The sequence below is a fragment of the Nothobranchius furzeri genome, chromosome 12, assembly GCF_043380555.1.
Source record: "Nothobranchius furzeri strain GRZ-AD chromosome 12, NfurGRZ-RIMD1, whole genome shotgun sequence".
Lineage (NCBI taxonomy): Eukaryota > Metazoa > Chordata > Actinopteri > Cyprinodontiformes > Nothobranchiidae > Nothobranchius > Nothobranchius furzeri.
In genome coordinates this window covers 48889557-48913658 of record NC_091752.1, presented here as the reverse complement: position 1 = coordinate 48913658, position 24102 = coordinate 48889557, and the positions used below count along the sequence as shown (strand labels likewise).

Sequence of the window (24102 nt, the reverse complement as noted above, 5' to 3'; positions counted from 1 at the left end):
GGGGAATGCAAAGCAGTAGACGGTCAGCTGACCTCAACATAGGTCAAGTAGGTACATAGGGAGTCAGCAGGTCGGACAGGTAAGGAGGAGCTAGGTCATGTAGGGCTTTAAAAACAAACATCAAAATCTTAAAATACACAAAAAATGTGATGGGGAGCTAGTGAAGATGTGTCAGGACTGGTGTAATATGGCTATGTCGGATTGTGTTTATTAAAAACCTAGCATCGGCATTTTGGACAACCTGCAACCGGTTCAGGGTAGAGACAGGAGTTCCAACTAGTGTATGTGGGTAGGAGTTGGGGTTAGGGTCCTTGACTTGTCTTGGGCACAGGCAAGGGGAGTGTGGAGTGTGGCAAAATTTGTGTTTGATTGTCCAAGAAGCAGCAAATTCTTCAGTAGTTTTGCAATAAAAAGATAAAACTTCAGCTTTGCTGTTTGCTGCAGTAAAAGCTAGACCATGAAATAACAAATACACAATATTCTCTTTAAGACAAATGTTTGCATTAAACGTGAGCATGGACTAGCCATTGCCATCTTCCCAGGCTTCTAATGTAATTCTGGGTTCTCATTCTTATATAAATATAGATATATGTAAAAATGCCGATAGAAACAGATGTGATGTTGTTTGAGCAGCAGATGCAGTAGAATTATTACAAAATCAATGAAAACATGCAAATTTTCCACATTGTGACATCACAATGGGGGGCTTTTTGAAACAGCTCGTTTTGGACATAAATTCATTAAATCAATACCAAAGGACGTACACAAGGAGTGTTTATAGCAGCTGTAGAGACCCATGTGGCAGCACAAAACAATACAAAAAGGGAGTTTTACAGAAGATTTCCTGTTAACCAAACAAACAGCTTTAATTGCAACTTTTTTAACAAAGTCTCATGACATCTCAAGTCATAGGTTTGCATTTGGAGGGTGGGATGGGGACGACTCACCACAGCACGGTTGGTTCAGTTGCTGTATATTTTATGGATTTTTTTTTCTTTGCTAAAAGTGACAACCTTTAGGGGTTTCTTTAGTACAAATGTCCTCATGCACAACCAATAACAACTTTCTAAGAATGTCAGTCAATTTCATCCGTATAAAATGAAACACTTTGTTATAAGAACAGACAAACTAGTTTGCAAAAACACCATCAACCACTATTTGGTAGAAAAGGATTGACGATGGCTTTTGCTTTAAAACTGTAAAATTCAAACCCGCCATTATGCTTCGAAAAACCTCCTCTGTGTTTAAAACTAATATCCATATGGCTTTAAATTAATTTTCTTAACACCAAGTATTGAAAGTTCCCCCAGGGTTAATTACCATTAACTGTTTTAACACAGTAGCAAAGAAACAAACAAACCAGGAAACACATTTTGCACATATGGTCGAGCTGCTTTGTCAGCTGTAGTTTCTCGGTATCAAACGATACTACAGAGAGAACCGCGTAGTTCTGTAGAGAGTCACCGTGAAATCTCTGACCTCGTTCTGAATATTCCTTGACTGGCCGCGTGCACAGCCCTCTGCATGCTGCAGCTGAATGTGGGAGTATCCGCTGCTGCTGTGACGAAGACACAGTCTGACAAGTCTTACAGCATGACCTCCCTCCTGTCCCACCACGCTCAACCATTGCCTCAGCTTCTACCACATTAGAGCCCACACGCACATATATACACATTCTTAGAGCTCCAGAAAGAGACAAGCTGAAGAGCACTCGAGCTCAAGTGGAGTGAAGAAATCTCACGTACAGATAGAATATTATTAAAGAGCGCTCAGAGATGTTTTATACTGTTTTCATTCACCAGGACTCACGCAGAATATCTGCTTGATCCAAGAGCAATGGAGACGGGTGAAAATGCTAACTCGTGCACGTGTTGAATGAATCCTGAACAGACCTTTCTCAGTTGAGCCTTTTATTTTTACCTGAACAAGGTTGTTTCACAATATAGTCTTAGAATGATTTCCACCAAGCTAAGATGGTTCAGGAAGCTTTAACCCCAGAAAAATATAATAATATGCAGAGGTGTGACCTCGAGTCACATGACTTGGACTCAAGTCATTATTTTAATGACTTCTGACTTGACTTGATAAAATCTTACATTTGATATTTCAGCACGAAATTGGCATGACATGGACAAAAATCATAACTCATTCTTGGTTCTGGGTTTGATTTACTGCTAAATGCAGCAGTACTTTGTTTATAATCAGCCTCAGTTGCACTTTCTGCTTGTTTGAGCAAATAAACGAAGCTTTAAGAAGCTTTATTTCTGGAATTTATTTATTATCATTGTCATTAAATTGAAGTTGGACAGATGACTTGAACATGACTTGAAAATTCAAAGTTAAGGACTTCGACTTGACTTGGACTTCCACATCACTGACTTTGGACTTGGTTGTCTTTGACTTGGACTTGACTTAAGACTTGACTGGAAAGACTTGTGACTTACTTGTGACTTGCAAAGCAGTGAGTTGGTCACACCTCTGATAAGACTAATAAAAGTGTAATTTTATCATTTGTGCAGTGTAAATTGTTACAAAGAACATCCCATACAACAGTGATCCCCAACTCACTTGCCGGAGGCGTCATTTGGATGTCCAAGGAAGATCCCACCTTTCTCATCTCTGATTGGCTAGAAAGGCTCTACTACAATTGGCTGTTTCATTTAGCAGCAAACAGGCTGCCCTGGCTAAGTGCAGACTGTCCTTTCGCCACCAGCAGAAAGCAGTTTTGGCTAGTTTTGTAAAGGAAATGTGAACTTAGCCTTATAATAACCATTCTGTCCTGTTTTGCAAAAATATTTTATGTTTTATGTTTCATAAAAAAACTGAAGAACGTAAAATGTGAATTTATAATCTTGTTGCATTCATCAAACTGTTGGACTTACTTTACATCTCTTGGCTCTGAAGCATTAAGAGTACATAGGATAAACATATGTGCCTTACCTGGGAATGATATTTAATAAAACTGCCCTTTTCTGCCCAGCTGTGTGCATCAGGTCTGTTTCTTCTCTAGAATAATGAAAACTGGTGAAAAATAGGCCTAAATCATAATCAGCTTCGATTTAACTTTTGATTAACTGATACACATTTAATCTGATGATGAGAGATGTGCTCTAACGTGTAAACAGCCTTAACCTCTTAAAGTGAAGACGTAGGATAGTAATATGATAACCCCAATAAAGGTAAATTGAGATAAAAAGTCAGTCTACAGTGTGATAAAATGCAACAAGATTTATTACAAGTTCACATCTGATGTTTTTCAGCTTCTTTTATGAAAGAAACCGAAACTGGTTTGTATCAAAACAGGAAAGGATGCTTATTTTAGCGATGAGTTCACATTTTCTTGAAAAAACTCCTCAAGATCTGGCTGTGAACAAAAACCCTGCAGCGAAGGGGAAACAGTTTCCTCTTTCACGAAACAGCCAATCGTAGGAGAGCCCTCCCAGCCAATCAGAGGCGAGAAAGGCGGGACCTTGCTTGGACATCCTAGAATACCAAATGATGCTTCCCAGACGGCTGCCATCCAGCATGTTTTACTGTTTTTCCTGCTTCAACACACCTGATTTTAATCAGCAGGGGTCTCATTTATCAAACATTGCGCAGAATCTTTACTAAAACCGTACTTAAGCTCAGCAAAAAAATTTACTTATGCCAAGTAGGTTTGTAACCTATAAAACATGGAGTACGTACAGCTGCACGAAATCTCCGCTTTATAAATCAGAGACTAAAGAGAAAGGTTCTCAGCTGCTTTTCAGTCACATCCCGCCCTCACCACACCCACTTACTGCCATAAATAGTCAATGCAAATTGCCTTGTGGATCTCATGCATATACATACATAAGCAGGCTTGTTGCAGTGTTTCGATCCCAACTGCAGATCAAGGAGGCACTTGTTCACACTTGTTCTGTGTGCGAATGAAGCGGTACAAGTGATAATGCTGCAGGATTTCATAATTGGATCCTTCTCAGCAGCAGCACTGCAGGTGCTCTCCATGTCCGAAATGTCCACAAGCCAGGTCCTTCGCCAACTTAAAGTTGCGCACATTTTTCCGCTACATTTTCTTTTATAAATCCCAAAGTTTGTGTGGAAAGTTGCTTACGCAGTTTTCCGACCCCATTTTGTGCGTAAGCAAGCTTGATAAATGAGGCCCCTGGTGATTAAAAGGCTTCTGCAGAGCTCGACAAGCTGCTGAACAGGTGAATCAAGTGCATTGAATTAGGGAAACAACTAAAACATGCTGGATACCTGCCGTGGGGGAAGGAGTCCATGGGAGGTACAGAGTTAGACAATATCTTTAAGAACGGTTTGCAACTTCAGCAGGAATGAGAACAAAGTCAGCCCCCTTTGGGCCCTAACGTCCCCCATTTAGGGGACTTTGAAGTTTAGCAGCAAAATTCATGAACCAAATATCAATAATTGTTTACGGAACAGAAACTAAAATTTAAACTGTTTGACGGGAAATAAAAAGCAATTTTAAATTCTGATTAAATAAGATACTTGAACTTTATATTTTAGAAGAGAATCTGGCCCTCACGGTGTCTGCCGGGAAATACTCCGCTATGGGGGGAGGCCTGAAGAGATGATGTCAGCAGATGCCGAGTCACTTTTTGGAGATGGTTCAGAGAGTTCTTGTTTTTGTAGTCCGTACCATTTCTCTGCTTTTTATCCATCCATCAATCCATCCGTCCGTCCACCCGTCCATTTTCTTCCACTTATCCGGAGTCGGGTATTGGAGGGCAGCAGCCTAAGTCGAGAGGCCCAGACTTCCCTCTCCCTAGCCACCTGGGTCAGCTCCTCCGGTGGGAATTCCTACGCGTTCCCATGCCAGTTGAGAGACATAGTCCCTCCACTGTGTCCTGGGTCTACCTTTAGGTCTCCTCCCAGATGGACGTGCCCGGAAAATCTCACCAGGAAGGCGATAAGGAGGCATCCTAACTAGATGCCCGAGCCACCTCAACTGGCTCCTCTCGATGTGGAGGAGCAGCAGTCTACTTTGAGCCCCTCCCGGATGACTGAGCTTCTCACCTTATCTCTAAGGGAGAGCCCAGACACCCTGCATAGAAAACTCATTTTGGCCGCTTGTATCCAGGATCTCGTTCTTTCGGAAACTACCCAAAGCTCATGACCATAGGTGAGGGTAGGAACGTAGATCGACCGGTAAATCGAGAGCTTCTCCTTCCAGCTCAGCTCTCTCTTCACCACGACAGACTGGTACAACGCCCGCATCACTGCAGATGCAGCACCAATTCGCCTATCGATCTCACGCTCCAGTTTTCCCTCACTCATGAACAAGACCCAGAGATACTTAAACTCCTCCACTTGGGGCAGGACCTCATCCCTGACCCGGAGAAGGCATTCTACCCTTTTCCGAATCAAGACCCTGGTCTCAGATTGTCTGTGCTTTTTATATTTAAATCAAGTTCAAATTTAATCACTGCCTCATCGTTTTTATTGAAGTACAGCTGTGGTTAAGCTAAACTTGAAGCACTCTCTGAGCAATCCTCCCTTATGGGGAAAAGAACCAGGAAGGGTACCAGGGATTCGACCTAGGCTGCAACGAGCCGCAGACCGGATCACTGACCAAGATCTAGCCGTATTCATGGTTCATTACCTATAAATGTCCTCTAAAGGAGCATTCTCATAAGAAAATTCAAAATTCTTTCCACTTGTGTGTTTGAACTTAACTCGACTCCAGAGAAGCAAACGCCCATGACTCACACACACCAGACTGCTGACTCGATGCATTTATGAGATGTGTTTTACAAAAATAAAAAACAAACAAAGCCACAGCAGTGAATTACTGACTTTTTTCACATGTTCTTAGTATCATGTTTATCGTTCTCCTCCAAAGGCGACATCAGGACTGATTAGACTTGACTTTTGCTCCAAATGAGAGCAGGGCAATGACCCATTATGATGGGAAATGGCTTCCAGCATCGTGATCGTTGTTTCATCTCACAACTAAACTCAGCAAACACTTTTTAACATGTTATTCGTGCTGCAGAAGCGTGCCGTGGGCTGTGTGTAAAGGTGGTATTTCATCCTTCTGCATGTGCACACTGCAAATCTGTTGATCCTGAGTTGTAGCCTGATGTCACACACCGACCTCCAACATTTCTGTCTGACTTCTCATCCTTTTTATTCCTGGGTGCGTTTTGTCTCATTGCACCTGACGTAATCTGGTCCGTGTTATAATTACTCATAAATTAAGCATAAATTAGAAATGTATCCACCTGTAAGGGTGCACCCCTGTACCGTCCAAGACAATGTCCAAATTTGGCTGAATTAGGCAACAAGTGATGCTCAGTCAGATCTAATGGAGTGGGTACAAGTTAATACGACTCAAGAGCAAGTCCAGGGTTTGGAGGCCTGCCTCTACTGCACCAACCAATTAGATTTTAATTGAAAATAGTCTGAGCTCTTCATCCTAATATGACTGACATGAAAATCTCAGAGGTGATATTTTAATGTGAATGAACGGATGTGTTGAAAAAAAAGTCATAATTTTTTCCAAATGTTTCAAAGATTTGATGATTCATACGTCTTTGATGCAGTTTGAAATTGTCCACAAGTGAAGAGGAAAATCCGGATATATACTGAAATCTTTTGCTTTCCTGTTTTCTGCTTTCAGGATGTAAAATCAACATTCTTCCAGTTTGGTGCCTCAATCCAGCAGGAGGCCCTGTTGATGCTGAACATCATGGAAGAGTACGACTGGCACGTCTTCTCCATCGTCACATCAAAGTTCCCTGGCTACCAGGAGTTCGTCAACATCCTTAAAACTACTGTTGACAACAGGTAGGGGCAAACAGTTCCCCAGGAACTCAGAAAACCATGAATGCTCTTCTCCGTGAGATCTAGGTTGAAGCTGCAATAACAAATCTGGAAAACAAGCTAGCATTAAGGGGTGGTTGACTGAAAAACCATTTGTAACGATTTTTTCCGTCACTCTGAGTTTTTCATGCTGACTGAACGTGAATCAGTCTTCTACAACCGTCTCCTGCGATAGGAAATAAACGGTGAAATGCTAGGATTTGATAATCCTCACGTATCTTTAGCGTTTTTACAAAACAATGCCATCGATTTGCTACAACGCTGTGGCGGCATCAGGTACCCTTAGGCCGTTTATAAGTGGTCAGACCGTGGTGATAATGTGGCACAATCATGTTCCTTTTAGAAAAGATTAGGCGATGGCGGCATAAATGGGGTATGGCGGCGGTCTCTGCGATGCCGTGGACTTCTGTGTATCTTGGACATAACTTTCTTTTTATGGCGATTGAAGCTGCGATAGTTAAGTTTTTTTTAACAAGCCACTCCTAAAGGTGTCTGTCCCCATCAGTCCCTGCTGCCTCTGATGATCTGATCACCAGCTCTAACAGTGACGCTCATGGAGCGCCGCAGCGCTCTAGTTTGCTGTCTCAGCTAATTTTGTTTGAAAAGCAAAACTTATTACCCATTTTTGTTTTCATTTTTAACATACCGTAAATCCTCTAATATTAGCCTGTATTTAATTAACTGCCGGGTATCGGAGTCGGCGGAGGTGAATAATGGCCAGTTTTTTTTGTGGCCGGGTGGAATATGGTAACAAGCAAGTACGGGGCGGTTGTGTCATCCGTCTCACTTTTGATTTGCCAGTGATAGACCGCGAGGGTAACTTTAACCGTGCGGAGACGAAGAGGAGGCAAAAATTTGATATCAAGTTCAAAGAGAACGTGCTGATTATGCTGCAGAACACTCTGGGGAGCAGTAGGGGTTGTATGAACTAGTCACTAGTCAACTTCACCGCTCTATAGTGACTTTTTATGCCTGTCATTGACTAGTCACTGTCACGTGATAATGACCAGCAAGATGCAGTCCACGGAAAAGACAGCAGCCTGCTGTCAGCAGGTGACAAGCTCCTGCGCGTCGGGAGGCAACACGCTGTGCCAGAGCGTCGGTACTGACACCCGCCGTAAAACGGACATTTAACCAAATTGTGACCATTACCCTCTTGCAATTTAACCTTCCCCTCACCCCCATCCTAACCTTAACCAGCTTGCGCATGCAAAGCTCTGATTATTGACGCGCTCCAGGCATCTGCGTCCTGAGCACAGCCACAGTAACATGATCAAATCAGGTGTCGCCACCTCAAAAACTAATTTAACACGCGATCGTTCATGTCGGCTCATTTCCTTTTATGTTTTCTGTCTTTTATTCTTTTATTTGTGCCTGATGCTTTTCGCTGCTGTGGAGCGGGGCGCATCACCTGTTTTGTCCTCGGTGACACACCTAACTGATGTGGCCGGCGTGCACTCCGCTGTTTTTGCGGTCGGTAGATCTTTTAGAACTGCAGTTCAAAGGTATCTCATGAGGTGAATATATATGAAGCCAGGTAGCAGTTTTTCTTTAGGATTGAGAGGAGATGCAGGAATATAAGAAACAGACAGGACAGAAAAATAGTCAAATAAAAACAAGTTAGTTTTTGTACCTGGTGGTTGCAACAAACAGACACCATTGAAGGTAATCAGAAGTGAGGAACAGGAAATGAAATAATTATTTTAATGTTTAGAGCAGCAGGAACTCCGAGAGGCTGCAGGCGCATCAGTGAGTTTGTGGCCGCTGTGCAGGGGGAGGGGGGAGAGGGCTGAAGCAGAAACTACCGTTGTTAAAAGAAATGTGTTTAACTTTGAAAATGTGGGTACAATTTTAATTGTCAAAAACTCCACCGAACCATTAGTTCATTTTGCTCAAATAGAAATTGAGGCCTGCCTCTAATTCTGGTCCTCCTTCCAATAAAGGCCTGGAGCTTGATGAGCTTGAGTCAAATACAGGCCCGGGGCTGTATTAGAGGATTTACGGTATTTGCCGGCTGGAGCTCGGCATGAACTCCCCACGTCATCCTGACACCTCCCTTTGTTGTGACATGGCGCAATAGCTGTTTATGAGACAGACCATTACCGCTATATTACTGCCAATCGAGGCGGAAAAACTGGTGCAAAATTTGCGCAACGCCATGCTGGCATGGCACCTTTTTAAGACACACTGCTGCGATAATATTACGCCAATTTGCCAGCATGGTGTGTCTTGTAATAAGGGCTTCTGTCACACTGTGAATTTGCATTCATGGTCCCACCCATCGTGGCTAGCACCCGCCCACAGGAGGGCTTTTTTTACTCACTGGTGTTAGAGGTTCTTCACTCAATAACATCAGAGAATCAGAAACAGCCGGCTGCTACCCCTTCAACTTTAGGACAAACTACCAGAGTCGAAAAAGAAAAACTCCATTTCTAGTCATCTAGAAGATGGCGACTGGTGTTTTGTGCTCTCTCGTTTCCTCTGACAGTGTGGGTTCATGTATCCGGAGGACCTGGCCCAGGGATGATACCTGAGGGGAGGGTTGAGAGTAATAGGACTGTGTTTATGTTTGAAAGCTAGCTTGTTATGTAGATTTGCTGATGCTGCTTGAAGCTCATTTAGCTGTCATAGGTTTAATGTTTAATTGGAAACATACTTAAGGCACTAGCAGAATAACCCCCTAGAACAACCTAAAAAATCCAGGGTTAAACTATGGTTGGTAGTATTTGTTGTATATTACTGGGGTTAGGGTTTATTATATTACTGATATCTTAATAATTAATTAGATTTCTGTAGCACTTGTCAAGGGACCTGAAACACTTTTTTTCATTCCCTCATTTATTCTGAGTCTGGTGGTACTAGTAAGCTTCTACTGAAGCAGCTGCCCTGGGGTACTCTAGCAGAGAAAAGGCTGCTATTTTGCGTCCACAGGACTCACATATGGGCAAGTGGGGTGAAGTGATTTACCGAAGGATGCAACAGCAGAATGAATATGAACGAGCTGGGTTCCAACCACCAACCCTCTATTTACCGCAGGGCCCGCTTTACCCCTGGAGCCCTGGCGTCCCAGTTGTTAGTGTTATGTTGGTATTCATCAGCTTGTATTTGGAAGACTGGGAAATGATGGATTCCATTAGTCATCTGAAACAGTCCATTTGGGAATATTAGCCAACAGTCCCACCCCTGTCTGGGCTTTAACTTTCAAGAAAACTGGAACACACAATTTGTCATTGTGATGCCAATCATAATGAGCCTTGGTCCCATTCTGTGCTGATGCATAGACCAGTGGTTTCCAAATTTGGGGTTGGGACCTCACTGTGGGTCACCAAGAACTAGACAAGAGGTCTAATTTAAGAAACACAGAAAATGTGTTTAATGCTCTTCAGAGCTGTGAAACTACAAAATACTCCAGATTTTAAAAGCTGATTCTCAGTAGTCAGAAGTCATTTATATTCATTTGAAATATTACCAGAGGGCCTTTTTGTGTTCATGTGCTCAAGAGTACTGGTTATTCTCTGGGTGCTTTGAGAAATAATTAAAATGCTTTTTGCAGTGTAGTAATTTGAAACACAAGCCCTACATAGGTGAAGTACTTCACTATTGAGAATTGAAATCAATAGCTTTAGTGCATAGCAAGCCTTCCCATCTGATCTATGGTTGGCAGTCTAATCAAAAATGGCCCACATGTCCACAGTGTGATCTGGACTCCTCTGACAAGTGTTCGTTTGCATGCGCGTCTCGCTGGATGAAAACATCGTTATCTGGATGCATGAAGTCTTTCTTCAACATCACAAAAGCACCATGATCTGCCTCGCACCGTGCCGTTTCTCTGATTGCAAACCTCAGATCACTGTCGTAGCGTTCAGAGCTGATGAGTGCAGGCAAGTCTGATTATAGTGGTTTTACACTCCTAACGGTGAATGCTGCTGAACACACATTGATCTGCCTTCCCTCAGAGCGTGGTGTCTTTTTCATGTTGAACAGGGATTTCACACGCTAACATTTTCATTCAGTGTCTGGATATTTTTGGGACACACTTTGGCCTAGAAAGCACTGTGCCAAGTATGTGTCACTTTACAGATTTGTTGTTCAGATGAGCAATAAAGCTGCCTCAAAGATCTTGTGATTAATTAGTAATGAGTTGGGCTGAATCGTTAACAGCTAGGCAATACTGCTCGATTTAATCCTGATAGGGCCATTTGATCCAACTCTACTAATACAGTCCATGATTTTATCACCGACATTCTAGAATAGAATAGACTTTATTGGTCCAACAATAAAAATCACTTGTTACAGCAGCACAAACACTGGAGAGAATGATTTAAAGAGGGACTGCACACCATCAGAAAACATAACTCCACCCCTACAATGGCGCCCCCAAGCACCCCTAGAAAATTGCTCCGCCCCAGCAAAAACCAGTGTTAATAAATCATAGTTATATTCACTCAAACCATAAATTGATCTTATTTAAGACATAATTGTAAAACAAAATGAAAATAATACAGTTAATGAGTAAAGAAATAATAAGAATGAAAAAATAAACGAAAGTTTCTGCTGCTCACCCTTTTAAAGTTTTTTATCTCCATGGTTTTTGTGAACACAGCAAGAGATTAATTAAACTAAAAAAAATTAAATTACATTTAAATAATTGAAATGTATTTTTCTGAAATGTTTGTGTTTGTAAAATTGTAGTTAAATGTTTTGGATATGTGCTGTTTATTATTTTTTTTTTTTAAGTTAAAAGAAATAAAGGAGCAATGCAATACATCACCATAGGTTAAACTCTCCCAGAGTTACCACAAGGACCAATTTGGTGTGCCACCCCAGAAATTTCTTTGGCCTCGTCTGGCCACCCCTATCCACATTTTCTGGAGGCGCCCCTGCACCCCTAGTCAAGATTTGCAAAATGTTATGAAAGTGGGCATTGCCAGGAGGCAGGGAGTGGCATGGCCAAGTGTGGGGAAATTCCATCCCGGGAGGGAGGAGGAGTGGGACGAGACTGTATCGATGGCATGTATTTGTACCAGTCCCAGTCAATCACAAATTTACAGTGCAGTAGCCACAGTTAAACCCACAGGGGGCCGCACTAAGATGTTTTTAGACCTAGATTCTAGATGTCAAAAATGCACAGAAACAGAAAGATTACATTTGTTTAGACCCAATTATGCAGTTTATAAGCAAAAAAATAAGGTTATTTTGGAGTTTAGTTACTTTTTAAAGAAAAATAATAACAAATGTACACGTAGGCAGTAAGCTAGTATTGTAATCTTCAACCATTAAAAAAACATAAAAATGAAAAACTTCCATGACTATGCAGCTTTACTGTAAGAGACACAGACGTACTATGTAAATCCGGTATTTCACGAGTATTGAATACGTATTGGGTATTGCTTTAATGTTGTTGTGTACCAGGATATTCTCCTCCTCTCTGTCTGTGTCTTTTTAAACGTTTTCACAATTGGTTTTGCCAACTGAGAAACTGCGGAGCAGAGCAGGTCCCAAGGTGCTCTCATGTTTCACTGCCTGTCTGCTGCGAGATCCTTCACACAGGTTAACAGCCTTCCTCTTTTCCCTAAGCTGTGTCACAGTTTGTAATAAACACTCACTCAGTCCCTGTTGTGAGTAAATCATGGTTCCTCCCTATGCTAGCAGTTTTTAGCTAGCCCCGACTTTTGAGAATAAAGCTATGAAACTTATGAGATTAGAGCTGATTTTAGTATAGATGAACCAACATTTCTGATATTTTTTAAGCTTTTTAAGCAATTGCAGGCCACATTGAGAAATTAGCCTTTGTGGACTTACCCGTCTTGGTTTGTAACCAGTGTTGGGAGTAATACGGTACAGAAGTAATTAATTACTGTAATGCATTGCTTTTTGCTGTAATGTGGTAATGTAAGGCATTACAGGGAAAGAAAATGGTAATATTTACTCGGTACAATTGTCAGTAACGCAGTAATTACAATGCATTTTTAAACCCAGAATCAAGATGCGTTTCTTAAAAATTCAAATTGCGGGAAGCCTGAAAAAAGATCCGGTATCTGCATATATTACGTCATTTATGGACTCAGCTTTGCGAGCATTCTATGAGCAGAGAGGACGCAGCGGTAACGGCTCAACTACTCCAGTTGCGTCCTGCACGCGGCCGCTGTTATATTCACAAAATCGCTCCACTAAAACAAAATAATTCACCTGCGATCGTTCATATCAGCGCATGTTCTCTGGTAGTCTGTACTTCTCTGACGTGCTTTGCCTCATCTGAGTTAATCTGGGCCCCGGTGATTTTAACTCATTGCTGCTGGAGCGCCGCACATGTGAAGATCCCTTTGGCTGATAGTTAGAAAGTAGGAAATCTAGGAAACAGTTTTTTCTGGAAGACGGAGAAAACATGCAGCTTGCAGGAAGGTTAGAGAGAGGAAGGGCAGGAAATTATTCAGATAAAATCAAGAAAACAAAACAAAGTGCTTGAAAAGACAAAAAGTAGGTAGATTTATCCCCAATACTCATTTTTACCAGTGAAAAGCAAGAATATATAAGCATTTAATATTTATACGTGTGATAGAATCAGATCACCCCAGAAGTCAGTCCCACATCCAGGGCCGTATCAAGGCATTTGGGGACCAAGGCTAAATAGACTTGGAGCCCCCACCACCTCACCCCCTGCTCAGTTAATCTAAGATGGCAGCGTGTTGAGAGTACAGATTGTTGTTTCATTTATTTCATAAACAATCATTTTAAAAAACTGTTTTCAACAGCAATCCTAGCTCAGACACCACATCACCTTCCACCGGATGTGTCATGAGTTCAACGGGCGTCAGATTACCTAACTCATACTGAAGTTGTTTTGTTGAAAGTAACTTAGAGTAATGCAAAAGTAATGTAATGCCTTACATTTTAAAATCAGTAATATTGTAATGTAATGAATTACTTTAAAATGAGGGTAACAAGTAATAAATAATGTATTACAGTTTTGAAGGAACTTGCCCAACACTGTTTGTAACGAAGAAGGCTGTTGTTATTTAACATTCTGGAGCGAGCAGAAGCTAACTGTTAGGGCCAGGATATACTTACTGTTTAGCAACTCATACACATTTTCAGTGTTGAGCCCCAACGCGTTCATTGAACGATCGTTCGTGAATTTTTTTTTTACGTGAACTGAACTCGTTTGTATTTTGCCTGACAAACGTAAAAGTGAGTGCGTTCGTCCTGGCGTGCGTGAATGGGACAATGAACGTGTTCTTTCGCCATTCTAGCTCCAGATCTCCACTGAGCTTTTCTGGAGCTAAAGCCTAGCTAAAAAATCCTCTTAACCATAGAGTTTACAAAAAGTAGAACCCGCAAATGCGACCAAACATAGGCAGTAGCGGTTGGTGTGGCGTATATTCTTCTACGTCTATGCTGATTGGAGGAGTCAGAGTTCGTACAGAAAAACTGAAACAGAACTAAATCGAACGATTATACTTTTCTTAATGTTTTGCACTTTTAATATTGCACTTTGAGTTTGCTACCTCAGCCTGCTTCCTTGTTTAATAATTTACCATTAAAAAACTGTTCAAATAATGTTTTCCTCATGTTATTGAGAATATACTGTAGGGTAAAAACTTGTGGACTGAACAGGTGCCAACTATAGAAAAATTATGTATATATATATATATATATATATATATATATATATATATATATATATATATATACGCCATGTTTGTTTTGGTTGTACCGATGGGTTGTACCCACAAACCCAGCTCTCTGTCCAGTCTGAGGCCAAATTTTAGAAAATAATAATGAGTACGATTCCACATCCTGTCGTTTTCTGCTCCAGTGTCCACCAACTAACTTATATTTCCTGAAACAGGAGCACCAGAGTTTTTTTGCCCAAAGAGATTGGCTCACAAAGCGTTCATTCACACAAGAAAAGAGACCACTGCAAATTTATTGAAAAAATTAATGAACTCTGTTTAAAGAACCATAAATTATAAAAAGGCTGAAGCTGCTTAAAGTGAGCCTTGCCATTTGCTCATGGATACTGTTAATGTTATTTATCTGCACTAAGTCTGTTGAAGAAGCCATCACCAACATATAAAATGGTCAAATTGTATAACTTTCACACTGAAACACAATTCAAATGGGCTAAAAATGTCTTTAATGTGTTTCCTTGACACTTAGCTCATGGAACTCCACAGTTACTTTATTATAATGAATAATTATGGCTGTTCTACCTAAGTGAACTACTTGTCATCCCAGCAAAATGATCCATACAGCACAATATCTCAATCCAAAATGACTTCCTATCTCTGGCTCCTTCAAAGGCAGTTCGAAATCTGGGTGTAGTGATTGATGAACACCTGACCTTTAAAGATCATGTTGCCTCTGTTGCTCATTCATGCTGCTTTGCGCTGTATAACATACGAAAGATCAGACCATACCTAACACAACATGCCACCCAGCTCCTGGTGCAATCTACTGTCATCTCCCGCCTCGATTACTGCAATGCCCTTCTAACTGGTCTTCCAGCCTGTACTGTGAGACCTCTTCAAATGGTCCAGAACGCAGCGGCGCGTCTGGTCTTCAATCAGCCAAAAAGAGCACACGTCACCCCTCTGTTCATTGAGCTCCACTGGCTACTGTTAGCTGCACGCATCAAATTCAAATTGCTAACACTAGCATACAAAGTCCGAGATGGTGTGGCTCCCATCTACCTGAATCCTCTTGCAAAGGCTTACGTCTCGGCCCGGCCGCTCCGGTCATCACAGGATCGTCGGCTAGCAGTGTCTACACCACGCTCAGGACAATCCAGATTCTTCTCATGCATCGTTCCACAAATGTGGAATGACCATGGGCTGCATGGTGACACAGTGGTTAGCACTGTTGCCTCGCAGCATGAAGGTTGCAGGTTCGAAACTCGGCTGCGACCTTTCTGCGTGGAGTTGAGTGTTCTCCCCATGCACGCGTGGGTTTCCTCCGGGTACTCCGGTTTCCCCATAGATCACAACATGCTCTATAGGTTATAAATTGTAAGTCGCTTTGGATAAAAGCGCCTTCTAAATGAATAAACATAAACATAAACCTTCCAAACACTACCAGAACAGGGGCTTCCTTTTCAATTTTCAAGAAACTCCTGAAGACCCTGCTCTTTAGAGAGCATCTTCTAAACTAGCACCCTCCCTGCACCCGTTCCCCTCTCTACTGTCCACTCCTTGTTCCCTCCTCTCCTTGATTGATGTAATGATGTTGTTATTGTTGTTGTTAGCCTCAAGGGCAACATGCCGATTATCACTTGTAAGTCGCTTTGGACAAAAGCGTCTGCTAAATACATAAACATAAACATTTGAGTGAAGTTAATCATCTGGTAGATAATGAATTAAATGTTCACATTTATCCTGGCATCTCTTTTTAGTTTTGTGGGCTGGGACCTGCAGAACATCATCACACTGGATGCAGTGGAGGAAGACAGCCGGTCTCAGATCATGCTCAAGAAGGTCCAGTCTCCGGTGGTCCTGCTCTACTGCTCTAAAGACGAAGCGGTCTACATCCTGGAGGAGGCCCGCTCTCTTGGCCTGACTGGATTTGGTTACATCTGGATTGTGCCGTCTCTCACCACTGGGAATACTGAAATAACACCAGAGGCGTTTCCATCGGGGATGATTTCAGTGTCGTACGATGACTGGGACTACCCGTTGGAGGCTCGAGTTCGTGACGGACTTGGAATCATAACTTCAGCAGCGGCAGCCATGTTGGAGGAGTATGGTGACATTCCAGAAGCCAAGACGTCCTGCTATGGCCAGATGGAAAAGACATCCAAGCTGCCTCCAAGTGCTCTGCACAAGTAAGTTGTTATTGTTTTCTTTAAGTCTTCATATAGGCAAGCTTATAATGGTACCGCAATGGAAGTAGTACACAGATTGTGGTATTGTGTTGACAAGTGAGGGTGTGAAACATCTTTGGTATTATTGCTGATTAGGTTGACTTTTTTACAATTACAGCAGAGAAAACACTCAAGTCTTGAAACTGAATTGATGGAGAAGTGAATAATGAGGAGGTGATGGGAGTGTCGGGTGTAGTTTGTGATTTAGGCATTGAGAAGATAAAGAGGGGGATTTAGATGGGATAACAGCAGGAAGCCTCTACAAATGAGAGCTCTCTCAAACCGAAGAGCTCCTTGATGAGTCCTTCTGCTCTTTTTCTCATTTATTCTTTCGTTTCTCATTTGCTCTCTTCATCTTGCGCTCAGCCCTCCCATAAGTCAGTGAGAGATGTTGCTGTGGTGCCAGCTCTGTCTGGCTTCCCATGCGGACCAGGGGAAGGGGACACATACAATCAGTGTTTTATCCCAATATAGTTATTTGGGAGGAAATTAATCTCCTTGTGCCTGAATTACACAAGTTTACATTTTCGTGGCTATTGGCTTCTGAGCTGAAGTTCTGTCACACTGAAGGAAAACGGTGAATATCTGAATAGGAGTCTCTTTTTGCATTTTACAACAGTAAAATGTCCCATGTCAATGTTGAGTTTTGTCTCTGGTGTTAACACATCACATGGCTGTTTGCTAGATGCCTTTTGACAAGTAAAAGTCATCTTCATTGCTAAGTTAACCCCTCATCCAGTGAGCAAATCAATCACTATTGACACTTAACGTTGCATGGCATCATCATATTGGTCATAGCAGGAGTCACCTGTAGACCTATGTCTTAGCCACAAAGGATAGGGATCAGAAGTTTACATGTACTGATTTAAATCATCTCTGCACAGATAACATCTAATCTGTTTGATATAAAGATGAAAAGCCTGAATGCAGATTTGTTTAGTCCAAATATCAGCTGGAAAATGTATCATGTTCATGTGTGAATAATTGGTAGACTCCTGTTTTAGTGTATAAACCTTCTGGTGCCACTCAGGCTGTTTTCTAATTAAACACACTTACTAGTGACAAACAATTAATGATGCAATATGTAAGAATGAAGTAAGAATGTCATCCTGTGGTCAAATTTGATTACTGCAGTCCATTTTTCTAAACAACTATTTAATTTCCACTGCTGCTTCGTGAGTTTCATGGCTGAAGCCAGTTAAGGATCAGTTCCAGAAGACTCTACATGACAAGCCAAGACGAGTCATACACTGTAAGATGATAAGCAGAGGTGTGGACTCGAGTCACGCGACTTGGACTCGAGTCAGACTCAAGTCATTATTTTATTGATTGACTTGATAAAATCTATATAGACTTACGACTTGACTCGGACTTGAACGTCAATGACTTGCTACTTGAATCGACGTGCATCTGTTGACTTGATGATGACTTCAGCATATTTGATATTTTAGCACAAAAGTGGCACGACATGGACAAAAATCATAAAACATTCTTCGTTCTGGGTGTGATTTACTGCTAAATGCAGCAGTACGTTGTTTAGCATCAGTTTCAGTTGCACTTTCTGCTTGTTTGAGCAAATGAATGAAGCTTTAAGAAGTTTTATTTCTGGAATGTATTTATTATATTATCATCGTCATTAAATTGAAGTCGGACAGATGACTTGATTATGACTTGAAAATTCAAAATTAAGGACTTGGACTTGACTTGGATTTCCAGATCATTGACTTTAGACTTGACTTGGACTTGGTTGTCTTTGACTTGGACTTGACTGGAAATACTTGTGACTTACTTGTGACTTGCAAAGCAGTGACTTGGTCACACCTCTTGTCGATAAGTAGACAAGTACTTTGTCATACCTGGTGCTAGCACTCGAGGGATTTTTACGGTAGGGAGCACTTACGACAGGTATTACGGTAATGTCTGTCTGGGATTAGAGGAAGTTTGGTTGTTTGCTGTTGTGTTTTTAGCTTGGCGTTATAGTTCTGAACGGATCATTAAAGGAAGTAAAACACCACGATTGGCTAATTTTTCACTTCATACATTTCACTGTAATATCGAATTGCTGGCAATTAAAAAATTAGCTTGAGATGTTTTTTAGAGCCGACTATTTGCTTGTAATTCACCATTGAAAGTGTTAGCTCATTGTTAGCCTCTAGCTTACTTCACCCGAAATTAGAGTAGAACAAATGGATGCCGTGGCTTCTTAGGCATACAAGAAATAACTTCTGGGTCACTCCTGTTTACTGGCTTGAGTTTTATTTCAGTAACTACGTCTCTTTGTAAAGGAGAAAAACTGACAACAACCAAGCCGGTTGAGAAGAAAAAACGTTTCAGTATAATCTTCCTTCCAACACGATTGATACATTACACGGTTTTGTGATTATTTCACTTTAGAATTCTTACATATTGCTCCTATAATAAATAAAATCATTGGCAACAAAACTAAGCATGCATTGAATCTTAATGGCCACAAACCAGAGTTGTAAATTTCTAATAGCTAAAGCATTTTAGAAATGTTTGGACCGCACTGTACATATCAACAAGATTATACGATGGTTTTATTTTAAGATGTGACACACCAGGAAATGATTTTAAAAAATGGGGGTGTGCCATCTTACATACCTCATTATTCAATTTGATTCAGATTCCTACCGTTTGATTATTAAATTATTATCATGATTACCATGATTACTATGGTTTTTGATGCATTTTTTTCACAGTTTAGTTATTTTTCTCTCACATCATAGGCTTTTCGTATTTGCAAATTATTTCAGCACCATCAATTCAAGTTACCACATACCTTTTGCTCCACTATTCTATTCATGTTGGACTGAACACATAACCAATGTACCCCGTGTTTCCTCTACATAGGCTCAGGCGAGGGCTGTGCCACAGACAACGCATGGCTGAAAGCATTTCTAGAAGAAAAACTGGTACTTTAGTATGAAATTTACTGGAAAAAAACGCACAAAAAATTTAAATTAACACACGCAGTAGGTTTCGCTTTTGTAATCAGAATCAGCTGAGAGAACAAACTGGAGCAATGCAGAGCTCCTACATAAGGCACAGATCACCAAACAAACACCTTTTGAAGCGGCTTTTGAAAAAGAATGTAAGGAGTATTGTTTCATTCGGCATAAAACACAAGTTATGTTCAAGCTAAAGAGAAGTCTGGGACGGCAGTGAGACGGCCCCCACACCCACTTTATGCCACCATCATGTTAACCATAGCAAGACGAAGTCTCCTCCCTTTCCGGTCGGCTCATGGGTCCCCAGAAGGGATGCAAGTCTACGGGGCTAAAAGAGCAATTTTCTAATCCACTTTCAGATTCAGATTTCTGATTTCAGATTTATTGGCCAAGTAAAATTACATTTACAAGGAATTTAGCTTCGGTAGATGTTCGCTTTCTAAAACATACAACAACCACAATAAATGAGAATAAAAATACATAAAAAACACATAAGAACATGTATACACACGCACACACACACACACAAACACATGTACATTCACACACACACATACATGCATACATACACAAACACACATATATATGCATACACACACACACATACACATGTATACACACACACACACATATACACATGTATACACACACACACACACACACACTCATATCCATAAGCATACTGAATAAGTATTAAAAACTATAGTAAAAGGATGATAAAAGAATCTACAGATTCAGGAGAGAAATGGCTGAAGAAAAGAAACTGTTCTTGTGTCTGGTAGTTTTTGTGTACAGTGATCTATAGCGTCTGCCAGATGGGAGGAGATGGAAGAGAGTAGATGCAGGATGTGTGGCATCTTGGACAATATTCACTGCCTTTTTCCTGCTCCTGCTGATGTACAGTTCCTGGACAGAGGGCAGTTGGGCACCAATGATTTTTCCTGCTGTTTTAATAATACGCTGTAGTCTGCATTTGTCCATTTTTGTGGCTGACCCAAACCAGACAGTGATGGATGAGCAAAGTATGGATTTGACTGCAGCAGTGTAGAAGATGATCAGCAGCTCTTGTGGTAGGCCATACTTCCTTAGTTGCTGTAAGAAATACATCCTCTGCTGAGCCTTTTGGAGGATGGAGTTGATGTTTGTTTCCCACTTCAGATCCCTGGAAATGATAGTTCCCAAGAACTTGAATGAGTCCACCACTGACACTGGGCTGTTGGATATTGTGTGTGTGTGTGGGGGGGGGGCAGCACTGTGGGAAGCTTCCTAAAATCCACGACCATCTCCACAGTCTTAAGGGTGTTAAGCTCAAGATTGTGCTGACTACACCAGGCCTCTCAACTTCTCGCTGATAAGCAGACTCATCACCATCCCGGATGAGCCCATTGACAGTGGTGTCATCTGCAAATTTCAGGATTTTTACAGCTGAGTCATTAGAGGTGCAGTCATTGGTGTACAAAGAAAAGAGCAGTGGAGAAAGGACTTACGCCCTGGATCACATATGTTGTACTGCAATTTAAATGAAAACTATTGATGGGTGTTTCGACCATGCCAGTCATGTACTTTGAGATTTATCAGCTTGTAAAAGTTCATCATTAGCATGACTACACACCAGACATCAGCACGTCGTACAGTATATATGGCGTCACTACAGAATCTCCTCTCCCCTAGCTTAGTCGCTACTTACCACATGGCCAGATTTATGGTGGTTCTGAAGAAAAGATTTGAAGTTTGCTGAACTTACAGCCATTTTACCTCTGTTTTTCTCCATGTCTGGTTCGATGATGCCACTTTCGTGAAGCGCATTTGTAGTCCTGGACTTAATTTCACAAAAAACCTAAACCACGCATTTCCCCCCGTGCAAAAATAAATATTGGTATCAAAATGCTTCTTTAAAATTCATGGACATCATATGTGTAGCAATTAATACATATTAATTATGTTCAATAAGATGTGATGTTTCCATATAAACATGAAATATCAATCTGATTGATCTTTGAACGTTTAATCTGAAGATTCTAGGTTTCTTTGCTTATTCAGGGACCATAAACACACTTCGTATTAATTCAGACAGAGTCAGTATATAGTTTATAAAATTAATTTAATTATTTTTCCTAAACTAGTAACTTATATATGACAAGATATGAATAATGAGATGTGGTGTGGTGGATGTGAGGTGTTGTGAGTGAAGCTAGATGTTGTAGCAACCATTGTTTGTATCTGAGAGAAATTGTGAAATCTGGGTGTTAAAGAAATTGTTGTTTGTTATAAACTAGAGAGTTAGTTATTGATAAAAACCTCATCAGACTCCAGTATGCAGGCTTACGATACCCTTGTATGAGTTGCTTGAGGGTTGCGGTCAGAGTGGTGAGGTCACCGGATGTCGAAACCACAATACTCAGAGATTAGTAGCTTCCTCTGAGTTCAGCTTCCCCGGCCATGAGATGCAACCCGGGGTCTGCTGGTTAGGTGTCCAAGGTGGATGTCTGAGAGTTGAAGTAGCTCTGAAAAGAGCTGTTGTGTCTGTAATCACTTGCAGCGTCGCAGAAAGGTTTTGACTTAAGGTCAAAGGAGATGGTTACAAAAGAGGCTTCTTTCCCAATTTGGCTGAATCGGGGGTCAGCTAGAAACTGAACTACTCGGGAAGTAAATCCTGTTTTAATAAACTACTTTATTATGATTTCTGGCCAAGTTTGGCCAATCAGAATTTGACACATTTCTGAGTATTTACCAACATCCCTCAGAAAGCCACGCCCTCCTTCAGATAAAAAGATTTCTTAACACTTTGTGAATAAGAATCTTTGAAACTCTTATGTCAGGTGCATAATTGTCACGTTGAGAGCGCAGGAGGATTGGACTCAAAATGCAGATACCAGAACGACTCAAGGCAGGAGTGGTTTAAGAAAAATAAGTTCCTTTTATTAAAGGAGGATAGCTAAAAATCCAAAGGACCAAAAACCAATCTAATCTCGAAAATCACTGACAAAAAACAAACCAGAAGCTCACTCATGAGCACGAACCTGGGGAAACTCGAGAATTCAAAACAACGCTGACACATACAATGGACTGACAAAAACCGAGAGACACAGACACGGGGCTGGGTGATTAGGAGACGAGTAGCAGGTGCGTGGGGAACTGGGCACAGGTGAAACTACTGAACTGAGGGAAGAAGCAGAAATAAGCAGGGGAGAAAACCATATCTAATGAAGGTGGTCCCCGTTTCGCGGCGCTTCGGCGGCCAGTGTCCCCCCAGCGTAATATGTATCTTATTGTGATGTGTATGAGGGTAAACAAGGATTAACTTGCTAAATCGAACACAGTGATTTGTGATATAAATGGATCGTTGTAAGAGCAATATTCATTTCAAATTCATTGATTTAAGCACAGATTATTCAAACATTTCATTAAAACATCTTGTTTATTCATCACACATGATTATTTAACTTATAACTATAAAATCATGGAGTCTTCACTTATTCAGAGCGAAGAGTGTTGTCTGGCTTCTATTTGAATGTTTTGACGTCATGGAATGTCAACACGTGCTGAGCAGAACCATTTGGATTTAGAAGGCCAAAGAGAAAGTGGATTCATTTCTATTAGATGAAAGGTTATTATGTTGATCAATATATAGGTGAAAATTGACCCTTTTGGTATGTTACATATGTGAAATCGATGAAAATAAGCGGATATAGAAAATAGCGTTTTTAGCCCCATTGACTTGCACTTGTTTTTTGTTCTTCCGGGGACCCATGAGCCTGAAGTAGATGGGCGTGACTTAGGCTCCCTATGGAGAAAGCACATGAGCGCCTCACATTACCACCACAGACTGACTGCTTTTGTATGACCAAAGGATCCCGGGTTCTGTCTCAGCTTTGCAGCAAAGTAACACCATAGTTTTATCAAAGAGGCTTGAGTTGTGGGCAAGTTTTAAAAATCCTTCCTCAACTGTTGGTTAGTTAGGAAGAAAAACCACCAGCCACCTGGGATGCAAGCATGTAAGATGCTGTTGCTTGTAGCAGCTTGTCCATGGGGTGCACTAGGGCGCCACCCCACCAGTCTTCCAGGAAGAAGAAGAAGAAGAAGAAGAAGAAGAAGAAGAAGAAGAAGAAGAAGAAGAAGAAGAAAAGTATCATTTCTATAGCGCCTCTTAAGTTAAAATCACGAGGCGCTTCACAAAAACAAAAAATGTAAGAATATAAGAAAGAATTTAGAAAATGGTTAAAAATATATTTAAAATGAGCAAAACATTTACAATTGTGATTAAAAATTGTTAAGAAAGAGAGAGAGTGAATAGGAAAGAGGGAAATCAGTGGATCCTGAGGAAGGTGGAATAGGTGGGGAGAGCAGAATAAAGAGACAGTGGTGAAGAAGGTCATCCAAATGCCAGCTTGAACAAGTGAGTCTTCAGCTGCTTTTTAAAGGAGACCACTGAGTCCACTGATG

General features: G+C 41.1%; 1 protein-coding gene across 2 annotated transcripts in view; it reads left to right on the top strand.

Annotated features, from left to right (window-relative positions):
- The window catches only part of grin2aa (glutamate receptor, ionotropic, N-methyl D-aspartate 2A, a), a 267809-nt gene that overhangs the window by 149329 nt on the left and 94378 nt on the right, over window positions 1–24102 (top strand). For both annotated transcript variants that reach the window (XM_054750460.2, XM_015945976.3), the window contains exons 3-4: window positions 6629–6795; window positions 16223–16651. In XM_054750460.2, coding sequence (XP_054606435.2) covers window positions 6629–6795; window positions 16223–16651 — 596 coding nt within the window. The remainder of the gene's footprint in view (window positions 1–6628; window positions 6796–16222; window positions 16652–24102) is intronic.